The sequence below is a fragment of the Sarcophilus harrisii genome, chromosome 2 (assembly GCF_902635505.1).
Source record: "Sarcophilus harrisii chromosome 2, mSarHar1.11, whole genome shotgun sequence".
Classification (NCBI taxonomy): domain Eukaryota; kingdom Metazoa; phylum Chordata; class Mammalia; order Dasyuromorphia; family Dasyuridae; genus Sarcophilus; species Sarcophilus harrisii.
This window is the reverse complement of record NC_045427.1, coordinates 281,991,441-282,009,523: the sequence shown is the minus strand read 5'-3', so window position 1 is coordinate 282,009,523 and position 18,083 is coordinate 281,991,441. Positions and strand designations below refer to the sequence as shown.

At 35.8% G+C, this 18,083-nt stretch overlaps 1 protein-coding gene across 6 annotated transcripts in view; it reads left to right on the top strand.

Moving 5' to 3' along the window:
- ITPK1 (inositol-tetrakisphosphate 1-kinase) overlaps nt 1-18,083 on the top strand; it is a 328,102-nt gene that overhangs the window by 299,149 nt on the left and 10,870 nt on the right. For all 6 annotated transcript variants that reach the window (XM_031952304.1, XM_031952307.1, XM_031952305.1 and 3 more), the window contains 2 exons: nt 5,132-5,199; nt 12,080-12,242. In XM_031952304.1, coding sequence (XP_031808164.1) covers nt 5,132-5,199; nt 12,080-12,242 — 231 coding nt within the window. The remainder of the gene's footprint in view (nt 1-5,131; nt 5,200-12,079; nt 12,243-18,083) is intronic.

The window sequence follows — 18,083 nt, the reverse complement described above, 5'->3', positions numbered from 1 at the left end:
TGATATGACCCAAGTGCCTGTATACTTCCAAATATCATTGGAACACCCTTTAATAAATTCTTAATGATTATAATTTTATAAATATAATTTACATATATGGATTTCTGGTATAGGATCCTTCTTTTTAAAAAAAATTGAATAATATGCTGTATCATTTCTAACTTCTTTTCCATTCCTAACATTATTAGGAACATTATTCCTAACATTATTATTATTATATATTCTAAAGTCACAAGCTGAATAACTTCCTTATTTTGTACAAGGCTGTATTATCATTATTATATGTGAATATTAATTTAATGCCCCCATAGTGTGTGTGTGTGTGTGTGTGTGTGTGTGTATGTATGTATGTGTATGGGGGGGCTGTATTTACCTTTGCTCCATGAAAATTACAAGACAAAACTATCCCTTCAAACTGTTTCTGCTGAGAAGTCCTTTGAATAAGTATGCTGTAATGAACTGGAATCCTGAAAAGCTGAGTTCTAGTCCCACCTTTGACTCTCAAGTTTCTGAGAGGTACTGATTTGCATTGATAAAAGGAATTTCCTCCTTTAAAATTCCAATAAAATACCAATTAAATCAAATCTGTTTCCTCCTCAAAATTTCCTTACCTTAATTATTACTGCTACTTCATCTTGTGTCTTATCTCACAGCAATAGTACCTTAAGCCCTAAATAGGTAAAGTAGTCTAGACCAGTATTAGATTGTGGAATTTTTTTGGTGGTGAAGGTAGTTTCTATGCTGAAAACTCCAAACCATGGCAAGGTGTATTGTAAATAGGATAAGACACACATAAATATTGCTGCTGAAACTACCCTTTGTTTCAAAGGACCCTCTCATGAGAGCTTGTTTGCACATGATCATGAACTCTAACAATTGGGACTGAGTGCTAAAATCTATACCTAGCTGGCACTGATTGCATACATTATAATTTTAAATAAACCTGATTAGAATTTAGGCCCTTTAAGAACCTTTAGGGTTCTTTGCTGGAGAGCCATTGCCTTAGAGAGTAGAACTTTATACAAAGAGTCATGTATCTTGTTTCTTTCCTTGTCTGTCTCTTTCCTGACTTTGGTCAAGTCCTTTGTTTCTTCAGACATTGGTTTTCTCATCCAAAAAACATAAAACATCCATAAAACATAGAACAGGGACTATAATGACTTGCCTTTTTTGCTCATTTATTTCTTTCCTGCTCTCCCTTTCCTGATTAGAGAATTTGCAGAGAGACTTCCTTCAAGGCAGCTGTGCCAACAAAGTGGCAGCAAGAGAACAGATTGAGGCAAAGAGATAGAAGATTCAGTGCTATTTAGTTATAGGTTCCAGGACAGTCTAGGAACCCTTGACAAATTGACGCTAGCGGATATGGGCTGTCATTGTCATCATTAAAAGCATTCATTAACCTTTACTACAAGTCAGGTACTGTACACTAACCTTTGGAGATACAGACATAGAACAAAAACAAGGTCCCTTTCTTCAAGGAGTTCAATTTCAAATGGGGAAGACAGTATTTGTCTTGATATATATATATATATATATATATATATATATATATATATAGTTAATGTAGAAATCTGTTTTGCATGATTTCATATATATATAAAATGGATATTGTATTTCTTGCCTTCTCAATGGATGACAGAGATGGAAAGAGAAAGAGAATTTTGAATTTCATTCATTTAAATTTCATTTAAAAATGAAATATTTTAAAGCATTTAAAAGGAATTCATACTTCTGAGTTAGCAGTAGGATAGATATTATTACCAGTTTAGTTTAAGAAACATTTGGCAAGTGTACTCATACTGATGTGTGCAGAATTCTCTTTAAAAATCAAAGGATTTTAGCATTGGAGCCGACTTTGGAGATCACCTAGTTCAACCTTCTCCTTTTATAGATAAGAAAAGGTAAATCCCAGGGGGAGAGTAATTTGCCTGGGGTAATAAAGCTAGCAAATAATAGAGCAACCATTTTATCAGATTGTAGCCTCCAGAGTGGGCTCTTTGCCACTAGACTTTCCCTTCTCCCTCCCATCTACCCCTAAATGCTCAAATAATCTTGCTAAGAAATCCTCTGCTCAGAAACCTTCAGTGCCTCCCATTGTATTGATTTCAGTCTGTTTTTCTATTTCACATTGTTCCCCTTCACTCCATTCAAATCATACTACTCTTAAACTTGATATTTCATGTCCTATCTCCTCAGCATGTTTTCACAAGATATATTCCTTGCTTCAGATCTACTCCTTCCTTATATGCCCTTTTCTCATATAATTATTTCCCTTCCAAGAGCTACCTTGAATCCTTTCTTAATCCACTTAGTTTTTAGTTTTTTCTGTCTTCATATGATTTTTATTTATCTTATTTATTTTTATATACAAGTGGAGTGTAAACTCTTACTGAGGCTGTCTCTTTCTTTATTCCTGCTTTTTTTTTTTTTTTTAGCACATTTTCTCCTTTATATGAAGCCAGAGTTAGCCTCTCTATAACTTCTAAATCATTGCTTTTATTTTTTCCCTTTGTGACTAAATAGAACAAATCCAATCCTTCTCCCATATGGTAGCTCTTCAGTCTTAGAAATTGTCAATGTGTCTGTCCATCTCTGCCCCCTCCTGGTCATAAGTCTTTTCTCCAAATTAAAAACCTCAGATTTCTCTTGCTGATGGTCATTTGGCATGCTTTACAGTCCTGTCGTTATCATCTTTACCCTTCTGAACATGCTTTACTTGGTCAGTGACCTCTTTCTCTGGGATTCAGTTTCTTCATCTGATCTCAAAGGTCCCTTTTGTTCTTACATACTCTTGTTTCTCAGACCTGGGCAATCAGGCATTATATGGTTAACTTTGGGCAATGACTTAACCTTTCTAACTCTCAGTTTCTTTGTCTGTAAATTGGGGTTAATACTATTTGGCTACCTATATAAGACTACCCACATAATTTGTGAACTGTTATTTATTTTTATTGTTCCCTAGGACTTTGAGTCTTGAATAGCAGATAACCTAGGCTTTTTTGTAGTTGGGACCTATTTTTTGATGGATAATTAGATGTTTATATCCCTAGACTGCAGAAAATAAAGATTCCCTGGCCTGATGGAATGAACTAAAGAAAAAAAGTTAGTAGTAGTAGATGTTTTCTTCATATAATGGGTAGAAGATAATAGCATATTATGGAAAAAGCACTGCTTTTGGATCCAGTAGAGTTGCTTTCTCTACCAATAATTTATCCTTTTGACTTTAACCAACCATGCTCAGCCTCATTCTCCCTATATGTAATATGGGGATAATCCTTGCTCTATTTTCCTCACAGAGTTTTGGTATGAATCAGTAAAAATAAACATGTAAGTATCCCAGCAAAGCACTTTTGTACAATGGTTATGTTCTTGTGTCTAGTGCTTTCTAATCTTCTTAGACCTCTGGCCTGTTGGAGGAGGCAAAAGTCTGGAAGATGCTGGAACATAGTGTCTGTGCTTGCCCTGTAGGGTTTTTATTTTTCTCAGGCCGCCCGACAGGCAGCCCTCCTGGACCGTCTTTCATGCCCTCCGTTCGGAATGGCTCTGGAGCAAGCCAGAGGAAGGTCAGGAATGCTAAGGCAACAACGGGCCTTGAAGCTCAGCTAGCCAGAAATATACCAGGTACATTCCCAGACTGAGCTTGGCATGAACCTAAATCGGTTACCTACAAATCATTTCACCAGCCCAGAAACAAAAAAGTCATTAAGAAAAGAAACTGACTTAGGTGAGAATATAAAGTCTGCCCAACAAACCCTTTTATTACAGAGGAAATAGGTGAAAAGAAGCCCTCATATGTCTTTTTTCTGGATAATGGATCATTATAATAAACAGGATCAGTTTTTATGTTTTTGACATTGTTAATTTCTGGGGAAGGGAGGGATGAGAAACTAATATGATTACATATGTGCCTTCTCAAGCCTATCTCTATAGATATGGCTGCATAGATGTTTACTTGTTTCAGTTATTCAGACAGATAATCGAAGGTGCCCTGGGGGCTTCCATCTACATCTACCTTGTTGGGTCTTGGCTCAGCAATTCAAAATCAAGAAAGGAGGGAAGAAGTATATAGAGCAGATATAGAGGAAGAGTATGTTTTTTGTGTGTGTTGCTTACAGGTGTGTGATGTGTAGATTTCCCAATCCAAATACCCATGATTTGGGGATCTTGATTTCATGCTATTTGAAGCCTGTATTGTATTTTTGTTTTTGTTTTTTCCTGATTCATATCTAACTGGCAGTAATGCCACTTCATGTTTTTGTAAAGTATTTACAAACAGAACATGGTCTAACACATAGGACTATGAAAGGCCTGATCAAGGAAAAGTAATATGGCAAGGGGAAAATTCCACCAGATGTGACAAGTGACTGATGTAGAGATTCATTTAAAATGGTCCTTTTGGGGCCAGCTCGATGACACAGTGGATAGAGCACCAGCCCTGAAATCAGGAAGGCCCGAGTTCAAATCTGTCCTCAGACACTTAACATTTCCTAGCTGTGTGACCCTGGGCAAGTCTATTAACCCGAACTGTCTCACCCAAAAAAGAAAAAAAGTCTTTTTGATTGCAAGAGGCTGGCCCAAGTAATAGAACCATAGGACCTGTGTTTTACTTGTGGTTCTACTATTTAATACTTTGTGATCATGAACACTTTATTTAACTTAATGCCTCAGTTTTCTTATGTGTAAAATGAGGATGTTGAATGAGATTTTCATTAAGGTTTCTTCTAGTCTCAAAGCTTATATCAAAAAAAAAAAAAAAATCAACCAACCTAAGGAAGAATATCCTTAAGCACTAAAGTGTGTCCTTGATACAGAAAAGTGGCCTTCTCACAGGGGAAGTGGTGGGGTAAAGGAGTGGGGAGGATGTCATTTTCTTAGGATAGATGATTAAGGACTTTGGGGCTTTTGGTCAGGGACTCTGTCAAAGTGATTGGTTTTCAGGATTGCCTAGGTAGTACTGCCTCCTGGTGTTAAGTGTGTAGCCAAGCCTAGTCCTTTAGGGGAAAGCATTGTCAAGGAATAGCTACAAAGAAACATCAACTAACCCTGTTTCTTTCTCTCTCTCTCTCTCTCATTCTCTCTCTCTCTCTCTTTTTTTTTTCTCTCTCTCTCCCTTTTTTTTTGTCAATTTCAGACAGAGAATCAATATTCTTTAACAGCCACAATGTGTCAAAACCAGAGTCCTCATCCGTCCTGACAGCAGTAAGTACCTGTCTTTTCACCACTGCAGTTAGCCGTGCACGTGAATGCTCTCCCATTTTTAAAACATTTGGAGTACATTTTCTAGGATATAGAGTCCAGAAGGCTGAATGTTCATGTGGGAAATTAAGGTTAATTGACTACTCACAAGATAGTCATAATTTAAAGGAGGCTTTATTATTTGTTTGGAATTTCTCCCTAGCAATAATAATTAGAGTATCCAAGCATTATGAAGACTTCTACAAAGAGCAATAGTGGATACCCTGTGAAAGAGTACATATTGTTAGGGCATTTTTGCTGGAAGATTTTGAATTAGTTTTCTGTCTGTGAGCCACAGAGTAATTTGATGAGAGCTTTTTGTTATCTTCTCAAGATTTTCAAAGAAAAAAGTTATTTTGATTTTTTTTCCTCTCCTTTTTCTTTCACATATCATTTCAGTTTATCTATTTTTATCGCTGAATATATACTTGCAGGCCATAGTAAGAGCGATCTTCAGATTTTATTTTTCTATTAAAAACAGTTCTCGTTAACTTTCTTTAATTTCTAAACTTTTAACCAGTTTTTTACTTTTCTGAGTTCTCTCCTTTCTAAGATCTTGACCACCAACAGATATACATTAAATAGTTAGTATGTGCCCCTGGGGCTAGAAGATATGAAAATAAATAAGATCACTTTTCCTCATAGGAAAAAAAAAATAATAGTAGGATAGAACTCTCTCTCTCTCTCTCTCTCTCTCTCTCTCTCTCTCTCTCTCTCTCTCTCTCTCTCTCTCTCTCTCTCTCTCTCTCTCTCTCTCTCTCTCTTTCTCTCTCTCTCTCTTTCCAGATTTCCATGTCAACTCTGCCAGTAAATATGTCTCTGATTTTGATCAAGTTATATAAATTCTCTAGAGCACTTTCTCACCCACAAAATTGAGTGTATTGGTCTAGGCACTCCTGAAAGTTCTGTCATTGCTAAATCTTAATACCCTATAAACTGTGTTAGGAAACAATATATGATAAATGCATAAGAGCTACAAATCAAGTGCTACATGATGGTTCTGATTCCTATTACCAAGTTGTAATTGAAAGAAGATCTTAAGGATATTAGCATTATATAGTTGTAAAAGCATTAGACTACATATTTGAATTGGAGTCACAAGGACTGGGCTTCCATCCCAACTCTAAATTGGTAATAGCAATAACAATATACATAATAATTAATAACAATAACCAGCACTTAATAGGTGCAAAGTACTTTACAGATATCAACACAACAAATTTGGACAGTAGGTGCTCTTATTATCCCCATTTTATGAGGAGACTGAGACAGAGGTTAAATGATTAGCTCAGAGTCAGACATTTAGTAATTATCTGAAACTAGATTTGAACTCGGGTTTGCTGCTTTCACTCTATGTACTGTGCCATAAAATTATCTCTAAAGGTGTAAGACCTTCTATTTATGCAAGCTTCAGTTTCCTCATCTATAATACTGGTACTCCCTATCTTACAATTTTTTAATGAAGAATTTTACAAACCTTAAAGTGCCCTGCATGATAAGAGATTCTTGTATCCAGAATTGGCACCTCAGAACTGGACTTGCTTGATAATATTGTCAAGTCATCCCTGTTGCTGTTAAGTTTCTTGCTACTAGGATTTGCATAGTCATTTTGTCTTAATCCTTTCACATAGCTTCTGTCTACCCTAATATTTTTATTTTGACTTCGGTCAAAATTTCACTTTTAGCCGAATTCCAAAGTACACATTATATTATAGAATATATGGCATATATTATATATATATATATATATATATATATATATATATATATATATGTTATTAAGTATAAAGTTGGACTGAGTTCAAATTGTGGTCTTTTCCCATTCTGTGTTGTAAAATCCAAAGCAATTGAAAGAATATAAATAGTGACCTTATTCATGGCTGTATGATCCTAAACAGATCTAATTAATCTCTCCCAGTTTTTCTGTTTCCTTCTTAAATGAAAGAGATTCTTCTTTATGATCTCTGAGATCCTTTGAAATTGTCTTATTGTAATGGTAATATTCTGTTTGCAGGGTTTTGGTGGCGAGTCGTTTTTTCCCTAGTTTGAAGATGTTTTGAGATTGTGCTCTTCTTAGGTTTTTCTTAACTTCAGTAATGTATGATTCTGCTGTTATTTGATTCTGTTCACCTTCTGTACAATAGAGGGCTTCAGAAGTTAAGTTGTTGTCTGGGAATATGAGTAGTACACTAAAGACAGATGCATATATTTGAAAGGTGGGCTGCTACCCTGATGCTGCTGATTTCCTCTTCAGAAATCCCATATGCTTTGCAGCATTTAAAAATAGACAGGGGAAAGGGAATCACCAGTTACCTTAGCCCATATGAGGATGCTCTAAAAATATCACTCACAGTACCCCTATGGAACACTTGGTTCACAAAAATCTCTCCCTCTCTTCTTCTCCCTCTTCCTTTCCATGCCTCTTTCTGCCTCCCCAGGTTCAGGTGGTAAGAATGAGTATGATTCTTGACTGTGTCCTTTTATTGTTCCCCAGTTTATTGTTCCCCAATTGTTTTATTGTTTGTATCTCTCCCCAAACATGAATCATAAAGATCAGTATAGAATCAACATCTCAATCAGTAATGATACAGTATAAAGAGGGCTATAGCTAAAGGCAAGGAAGACCTACATTTGAACCCCAGCTTTACTAGCTATGAGTTAATATATGTTTTAACATCTTAAAGTGCTTTCTAAATATTAGTATTACTATTTAAAGCATCTAGATAACATAGTTCATAGAGTGCCAGTCTTGAAATCAGGAAGAACTGAGTCCAGATATGCTGCTTCAGACATTATTAGCTATGGATCCTGTGGGTCAACCACTTAACCTTTCAGAAGCAATTTTCCTTATCTGTAAAATGGGGATAGTACTAGTATGTACTACGTCACAAAGATATGAGGGCAGCCAAGTGGTATAGTAGTTAGAACATTATGTCTATATTAGCTGGTATGAGATTACCTAGTAGATGTGCCAAGAACAAGGATATGCTAATGCATGGTAATGAGAGTATCTTCATCATGAAGATTACTATTGGACAAAGATATGCTCTAGTGCACCTGCTCAGGATGGGGGAAAATCCCTCAACCATGGGGTCCTATTGATGGGAAGTTTGGTAAACTAAGTAGTGTTTATTGTTTGAGTCTAGGTACAAGGCAGCAGCCTAGACTTTTGGATGACAAATCACACATCCTTGAAGAATAGTTTAGTGGAATAAAGATATGAGACCTAATTCCCTTTCTTTCACACATGTTCTCCAAGATGGTGTCATATCATTCCCCATGGCTACATTCCTCTTGTAACTATATCATTCCCAAGGCCAGATGGCCTGGGGTTTCCTGAAAGTGTAGGGTCTCTACTGTTATTGAAGTTTCTACTACATCATTCCCAAGGGTTGCACCACATCATTTAGTATTACCATATAGTTTATACATTGAACAATATGTAGATCCTCAGTCAGAGACAGGACATTCATCAGCATTGTTAATATTGCTTGAATTTACTTATATAAGTTCTATAAAGTTTATAAAATTCAATTTTTGGAGGTAGGTGTGATAAAAGTATATTTTACAGAGAAGGAAACTGGCTTCATAGTCTAAAATAGGCAAGTCTTGTTTTTCTCAGTGTAGGTGCAATGCCCATCTCTTTATCTTATTGAGATGTGGCTGAAGAGAGCTGAAATTTATGTTCAGGAATAATATGCCCTATTTATGTATTGCTTTAAGGTTTAAACTAATTTTTTTTCCACAATAGCTTTTTGAAGTTAATACTGCAAACATATTATCTTCTCAATATCTATAAAATGGGAGCAATAATATTTTTTTTAAGTGTTAATGGAGCAGCTACATGGCACAGTGAATAGAGTCCTAGACCTAGAGTTAGGAAGATTCATCTTAGAGTTCAAGTCTGACCTCAGATATTTACTAGCCCATGTGACCTTGCATAAGTTACCTAATCCTGTTTACCTGTTTTCCTCATCCATAAAATGAACTGGAGAAGGAAATGACAAACTACTCAGTATTTCTTCCAGGAAAAGCCCAAAGAGAGGTCATGTAGAGTTGATTATGACTGACCAATAACAATAAAATAATATTTGCAGTATCTGTAGAATTTTTGTCAGAAAAGTACTTTGTAAACCATAAAAATACTATAGAAATGTGAAGTAATAGTTAATAAACTTTTTGTTGTTTTTGAGTTGTTTAAATCATGTCTGACTCTTCATGACCCCATCTGGTATTTTCTTGGCAAAGATACTAGGGGAGTTTGCCATTTCCTTCTCTAGTTCATGTTACAGATGATTGAGGCACAATGGGTTAAGTGACTTGCCATGGTTCATACAGCTGGTAAGTGAGGCCATATTTGAATTCACATCCTCCTGATTCCAGGATCAGCACTCTATCCACTGTGCCACCTCGCTGCCCTAGTTAATATATTAACAAGACTGATATGATGTTAATATTATTTTATGTTAATAAATATTAATAATATAAGAAATAGGAAGAAGACAGGACAATTTATTAATATTAACTAACTTTTTGCTTTCTAGACACTTTTCCAAATGTCAGGTGTCACCTGGTCCTGTTTTTATAAACTCTAGTGTACGTATCTTAGCAAGAATGTAAGATTTTATTTTAATTTTTAATCTCATAGCTTATTCTTTTTGCTAAACTAGTCCCATTAAGGCCAAGCATTTGACTGTCCCCTTGATGAGAATAGTTCAAGAGGGTGAACTTAATGAATTATTGCCACAAGACATAATTGTGGCTTAAAGCCATGGTGATATTCATACCTTTAAAAAAAAAAGTATCTGTGAGTTTATTAGAACATGATTTGGGTGCAAAGATCAAGACTAGCAAAATACTGTTGAAATGAGAGATGTCACATGGATTACACAGAGTACATATGTGAAATACGTTTTTGTTGACTTGTGGCTGAGTTCTAGGCTTAGAACAAGGCGGGTTGACCCCTAAATATATCAGTGGGTAATTTAGGGACCCCAAATTAAATGTGTTAAAATACCTTTTTGCTGCCCAGATACCTACTCAGTTATTTCTCTTCCAACTATGGGTTCATAGATCCTTTCTCTAAAAGATAAAGCTGCTTCTAAGTCCCCTTTCATTTTAGATATCTTAGCTCTTTAACTCATCATGCCTCCTATTCCATGGGCATGTAGGAACTCATAGATGTCAGTATGGGTTTATTGAATGCTAACATTGTGCCAGAGGCCTCTTAAAAATACAAAAAAAGTAAGGTATGATCCTTACCCAACATGAACTTATAATTTATTTGGGGAAAAAAGACAAGCATGCATAGAAAAGATTAATGTCTAATCTCTCATGCTGAGAGGAGAGACAAGGTCTGTATGACTTAAGAGAGTTAAACTAGGCCCAACAGAGAGAAGAAATAAGAAGAGAGATTCAGGATACGAGAGAATTCATTAATACTTAGACCTCTCTATACGTAGGTTCATATAGGACAGTGAATTTGGAAATTAAGTGGAGTGGAGCAAGGTGGCATGGGATATATAAGTGTTTATATATATTGCCTACTGTGTACCAGGCTCTGTGTTAAATGCTTTTTAGAAGTATTATCTCACTGATTTTCACAACAACCCTATGAAGGAATTGCTATTATTATCCTCATTTTAAAGATGAAGAAACTGAGGCAAATAGAAATTAAATGACTTAGTCATACAACTACAAGTGTTGAGGTTGTATTTGAACTCAAATATTCCTGACATTAGGCCTAATATGTTATGTTATCAAATGCCTAGAGAGATTAAGTAACTACTAATGCCATATAAATTATATGTAGATGATTTAAACCCAGCTTCCTTGACTCCAAATTCAGTTTTCTTTCTGCTATATTGTGCTGTCTTTTAATTGCATAAGCTTTCTAATACTGGAAATCTTGAAACTGATGAATGTGACACCTCCCTTTCACTCTATCAAATGTGTTTCTCATAGAGTCAGGACAAATGAGCTCTTCAGTCACTTCCAACTCAGTTTCTGTGATTTAATCATTTAATTCATTCCAGAACTGTGTGAACTTAGACAAGTTACCTAATTTTCTGGGACTCTTTTCTTATCGGGGAGAATATTATTTGTTGAACCATTTGATCTCTTAAGTCATCTTCCAGTTTTGTGATTCTGTGGTCCTTTGCTAAATAGATATTTATGGTCCAGAAGTATAAAATCCATTCTTAAACACTATCTCTTTGATAGGATATTATTATTACAGCTTTTGCATCAAAATTCATTAGTAGGGGCAGCTAGGTGGCACAATGGATAGAACACCAGCCCTAAAGTTAGGAGAACCTAAGTTCAAATGTAATCTCAAAGACTAAAATTTCCTAGCTGTGTAACCCTGGGCAAGTCACAACTCCAATTGCCTTCAGTGGGGGGGAGGGAATTTATTAGTAATATTGTTCTACAATTTTCTTTCTTTATTTAATCCTTTCCTGGTTTTGATATTATGACACAATTTCTAATACCATTTTTACCAAATTCTTCACTTTTCAATTTTGACTTTTTTCTCTGAATCCTCTGTTTTCATTTAGCAATTTGGTGAAAATATTATTTGTGCCCATAAAGGTCTTTTTTTTTTTTTCCCCCAGAATTTTTTAGATTCCCTATTTGGTGTTAATCTTGAAGGGGGGAAGAGAATTTAAATAAGCAGATCATCTGTCCAGGGAGGAGCCTCTTTGAGGCTTTGAGGCCTTCTCTTTGAGAAGGCTCAGATCAAGATATAAATTGAATTGAAAATTCAGGATCCTTCTCCTTTCTTAAGATTTGATAAATGTTTCCAAATTCATTGCAGTTGAACTTTTGTGTTTCTTTTTGGTAGCTGGACAAAATAGAAGGTGTGTTTGAGAAGCCCTCGGATGAGGTCATCAGGGAGATTTCCAAGGCTCTTCGGCAAGCACTTGGTGTATCACTGTTTGGGATCGACATCATTATCAACAACCAGACTGGACAGCATGCAGTCATTGATGTCAATGCATTCCCAGGTAAAAGCTTACCAAACTCCTGAGCCCTATTTATTCACTGATTGCTAATAGTTAACAGAACTTTATTCTTTTTGTCCCTAGACCTGGCCAGCCTTCATCATTAGATCTAGAAGAAATTTTATTGATCATTTTATTCTGGCCTTTGATTTTAAAGATGGGGAAACTGAGTTCTTAAGAGTGGAAGTGACTTAAGTTTAGGGGATTTAGCTCCAGAAGGGTCCTTGGTATTTATGTAGCTCTAGCCTTAATTGAGCATTAGAAAGATTAAATGATTTGCCCAGAATCACACAACTACCAGGAAGCAGATCTAGTATAGGTACAGTTGGTTCAGTTTCAGACTGAATATCACTTTATCATCTATTAATACCCAAGTCCTCTGATTCCAAAGCCATTATTCATTCCTTCCAAAGACTATCTGTGTAACTCAGCAGAGCATGTTGTGGTCGTAAGGGCAAGAAAGAGACGAGATTCTATCACTATCACCAAACAACTCATGAACTTCAGTGACTCAGTAACACCCATTTTTATATCAAGGGTGATATATTATTGTCAGCATTAGAATTGCTCAGAAAGGTTATTCATGGCATAGTGAATAGAGAAGCTGGCCTTGAAGCAAGGACGACCTAGTTTCAAATTGTGACTCTGGTAACTTTCTAAGAAAGACTTGAGAAGAAGGCAATGCCTTATCTTAGGGTAAAATCCCAGGTCTAGTTCCTAACCCCAACCTTCATATATAAGCTACTCGGAAGTTGGTGTTATATAATGGTACTAGCTCTTGGTTTGGATCTATTAGGAGACCCCAGATCCTGAGAAAGCATTAATTTTCTCTGATTCTCATTTTTGTATTTAGATAGTAACAATTTTCTAAACTTCTTGAGATTGTCATGAGGTTCAGGTGAAAGAATAATCCCTACAGCACTTTGTGGCTATTTAGTATTGTATAATTCCCTCTGGATAGTACATACTTTCTGTCCATAAACTGCTGTGCTCTTCAGACAGTGATACCTGTAAACCTGAAAAGGAAAATGACAGCAAATTTTCTGCCAGTTTTCAGGTGTATCTAATTTCACTGTGAGCTGGACATGCACAATAGCCAGAATACAGATCAGTTTTCTGCTGAGAGGTGTGTGTGTGTGTATGACAGACAGACAGACACACACACACACAGATTTTTTTACTTACCTTGTTTCAAGCTTACTTTCACTTTATAGTGAAAAAAACAAGCTTTTGAAAAATCTGATTAAGATAAAAATGAATAATAAATGTTTACAGTAAAAAGGCAGAAGAAACCCCTAAATTGTCATGGGAGAAGGGCATTTCTCAAGGATGGTGTTTAAGCTGTAGATGGTGTCTTAAAGGCTGCCGTAGAAAGGTAATGAGAGCCTAGGGTAAGGTGATAGCTATGTGAGTGATAGAGTGCATAGATCAGATCTTCAGCTTCCTTAGGAATCTGTAAAATGGGAGATAATACTTATACAATCCAGGGGTCAAATGAGATGGATAGCTGCCAACACGTTATAAAAACTACAAATTTTTTTCTGGGCATTCTAAACTGAAAACTGCCCACAAAATGTGTGGAATTGTCATTCCTACTGTTGAGTAATATGTTTTGATCCTTGTGCTTGGTTGCATTTGTTTAAACATATGTTAGAATAACTAGTCCTTTCTTGATCAGGAGCTAGGGATAGCATGATCTGGTTGCTAGAATCTGGCCCTTCCCCAGCATTCTCTTTCCATCTCCACTGAGAACAGCATCACTGACCCTGAACTAGTTTCTTTGATCCTTCTAGAGTGTGCCTGGATGCTTATCTTAGAATGTTTATGCAGCATTTTTTGTAAATGTCTTAAACAATTGTTTTTGATTCAAGTACTTGACACTGAAATTCCTTGAGGGGAAAACTTAGTGCCTTATTCCCAATAGCTTTTACATAGGAGGGAGGAGGAAAGGGGGAGTGAACAATGTTCTGGATGATTTTTGAGTTGTGACAATAAAACATTTATCTAATATGCCAGGTTTTTTAGGAAGTTCTCACTTTTTCTCTTTGCTGTTAAGACTAAAGTAGAAGGGTTTTTTGATTTTGTTTTGTTTTCATTTTTGTGAAAATAGATGACTTGCTGGGAAGGAGAAATGGATATTTTTGGAAATAAAGATGATGTAAAAACAAGAGACCAAATAATTTTTTTTAAATACTAAAGCAGGAAAGAATGTTTTTCCTCAGCATTATCTTCCTTTGGCTTTTTTTAAAAGGAGATTAGAATATGTGTGAGTGTGACTTAATGAAAGCAGAAGAAAAGCATATGGGCTTTAGAGATTATCTAGAATTTACCCTTATTATTTTTCAGAGAAAAAAATGAATCCAGAAATAAGAGAAATAGCAAGTTGAGGCTGCCTGAGACCTAGAGTCAAAGAGACAACATAATTCAGGTCTTTTGTTTCTGCCCAAATCTAAAAGTTACATGAAATTTAATATAAAATATTTAACATTGGCAAGTTAAAATATAGAAATGCTAAAGCTGGACAAAACCATTGCATATACAGTCTTGGAATAGAATTCAGCTGGAATATCCAGCATTTTGGATAGAGTGCTAGACCTAGAGTCAGGGACATTTAGATTTAAATCCTGCCTCTGACCACTTCTAGCTGTGCTGTCCTGGGCTGATCATATAAGCTCTATGTGCTCATTTTTATCGTAAAAAGAGGAGATTCCATTTTGAGGTGACCTTGACAGCTCTTAAAGCTATGATCCGTTGAACTTAGCCAACTTTGTGTTTTGTGGGGGCATAAATTTAGTCCAAAGATCTTTAATGGATAATATGTTTGTCTCATTTAATCATTATGATAGTTTACATTTATATGTGTTGCTACTGAAGCCATGTTGTCGTGCCATGTTGTGATTTGGTTTCCAAAAATTATGTCAATTAATCATGAGTTTTGGCAACATAATTGAAAAATATGGATGAAACATCATAGAATTGTCTCAGGTATATTACAAGATATTAGAACATAAATGCCATATGAATGATAGATAATAAAAGCTTTGGCTTTAGAGGAGAGAGAAATCATTGTGATCTTGGCTGGTTCCAGGGAAAGTTATGAGGAAGAGGTTGGAATGATGCTGGACCTTGAAGGGTGATTAGAATTTAGCAGAGGAGAGTACCAAGTAGGAAAGATGTATGATGCAGGTCTTTAGAGGCAGGAGTGACTGGTCATGTCCAAGAACAAGCCATTTTTGCAGAGGTCTGAATTTTCCCTTCCAGTATTTGAGAATTATTCTATAGTGAAATGAGCATTGAGCCTAGAGTACTTGAATTCTAGTGCCACCATTATTGCTCAGTAGCTTTGGGGGGTCTCAGAAAAGTCATGCCAAAGAATTTCAAGAGTAGGAAGTGACATTAGGGATCATCTGGACCAAGCCCAAGTCATTGGTACTCGGTCTCTGTTTCCTCTTTTCTAAAACAAGTGGTTTGGATCACAGGCTCTTTAAGGCCCTTTTCAGGACTAACATTTCATATTCATTCTTAGATTCTCTATTCAGTAACAGCAAAGGTGGGAGAAGAGGTAAGGGCTGATGAAATATAGCTAAAATAAAACCAGGCTGTAAGTCAAGCAGAAAGTTGTGCCTTATAGTTTGTGTGCCTGGGTTGTGTGTGTATTTTATATATTCCTCCCTTGTGGACCTGAGGAATGAAGAAATATCTGAGTAATGAGGACCTCAGAAGGTCTCCTGAGTCCAGGGGCAGAGGGGAGGGGCCATGGTTGTAATATAGTCTCTGGTGGCAGTTTGGGGAGCTATAGCAAAGGCCCTACTTCATCAGACATTTTTCTTTATCTTAAGAGGCAACATCTGCTTCTTAAGGAAATTAAGTTTTTCTTGAGTGCAAGGACTATTGTTTGGTTTTGTATCCCCGTGCCTTGAAATTAGATATTTGGTCCTTAACAAATGCTTGTTGAATTGGATTGGATCTTGAAATTTTCACTGAATATAGAGCCAGGGGTCTGTTCTCAAGTCTGAGCTCTAATCCATACTGTGACACATCTAGTCCCTTCATCATTATGTATTCTAAATAGTTCTTTTTTTTTTTATGTATTTAGTATTTTATTTTTGCTCAATAACATGTGAAAAACAATTTTTAACATTCGTTTTCTGAATTTTGAGTTCCAAATTCTCTCCCTTTCTCCCATTTCCCTCTCCCCATTGAGAAATCAAGCAATTGTTAAAGGTTGTACACATGTATTCATGTAAAACATTTCAATAATAGTCATGTTGTAAAAGAAAATATACTCTTCCCCCCCCCCCCATCCCCAACAAAAAAAAAAGTTTAAAAAGTATAAAAAGCATGCTTCAGTCTGTATTCAGACACTGTCAAGTTCTTTCCCTGGGGATAAATAGCATTTTTCTTCATAAGTCCCTTAGAATTACCTTAGATCATGTATTGCTAAGAATAGCTAAATTATTCACAGCTTATTATCTTACAATATTGCTGCCATGTACATAATATATTTCACTTTGTATCAACTCATGAAAGTTTTTCCAGATTTTTCTGAGAGCATTCTGCTTATCATTTCTTCCATCAGCCATTCCCCCTTCAATTTCTCATTCTTTGCCACTAAGAAAGAGCTTGCTATAAATATTTTTATACATATAAGTACTTTTCCATTTTTTTTAAACCTCTTTTGGGATACAGACTTAGTAGTGGTTTTGGTAGGTCAAAGAGTATGCATGGCTTTATAGCCCCCTAATCATAGTTCCAAATTGCTCTCCAGAATGGTTGAATTAGTTCACAACTTCACCAATAGTGCATTGATGTTTCATTTTTCTCACGTTCCCTTCAACATTTATTATTTTCCTTGTAATGCCCTATTAGCCAATATAGTAAGTTTGAGATAGTACTTCGGAATTGTTCTAATTTTCATTTCTCCTATCAATAGTGAGTTAGAGCATCTTTTCATATGGATATAGATTAGCAGTTGGGGAATGGCCCTTATTTTTTAAAAATTTAGTTCAGTTCTATATATGTTTTAAAAAAGGTCTTTATCAAAAAAAAATTTGTCCAAAATTTTTTTCCTTTTTACTATTGCTAATTGTATTTCCCCCTATCTTATTTCTTCCCCTGTTCATTATATTCTCTCTCCTTTCATGCTGTCCCTCCTTAAAAGTGTTTGGCTTCTGATTATCCCCTCCGTTCTTTAACCCCTTCTCGCATCCTCTTCTCCTACTTTCCTGTAGAACGAAATAGATTTGTGTACCCAATGAGTGTGTATGTTTGACCTAGTTCTGAAGAAAGGTTCATTCCCTTCTCTTCCCCTCCACTGTGAGAGCTTTATTTTACCTCTTTTATGAGATAATTTACCCCATTCCACCTCTCTCTTTCTCTTTCTCCTAGTGCTTTCCTTTCTTATCCCTCAATTTTATTTTTTTAGATATCATCCCTTCATATTTAATTCACACCTGTGCCTCTGTCATGAACTCCTGCTAACTGTCCTAAAAATGAAAAAGTTCTTTTGAGTTACATGTATCATCTTCCTGTGTAGGAATGTAAACAGTTTTAACCTGTTTTAACCTTATTCAGCTCTGTTCTTTTCCATCAGGAATGCTTTCATTGAATATCCATTTTTCCCCCTTGAAGGATTATACTCAGTTTTGCTGAGTAGGTGATTCTTGGTTGTAATCTTAGCTCCTTTGCTCTCTGGAATATATTCCAAGCCCTCCAGTCCATTAATGTAAAAGCTGCTAAATCTTGTATTATCCTGACTGTGGCATGATAATTTGTTTCTTTCTGGCTACTTGTAGCCAGATATTTTCTCCTTGATCTGATTGTTCTGGAATTTTACTATAATAT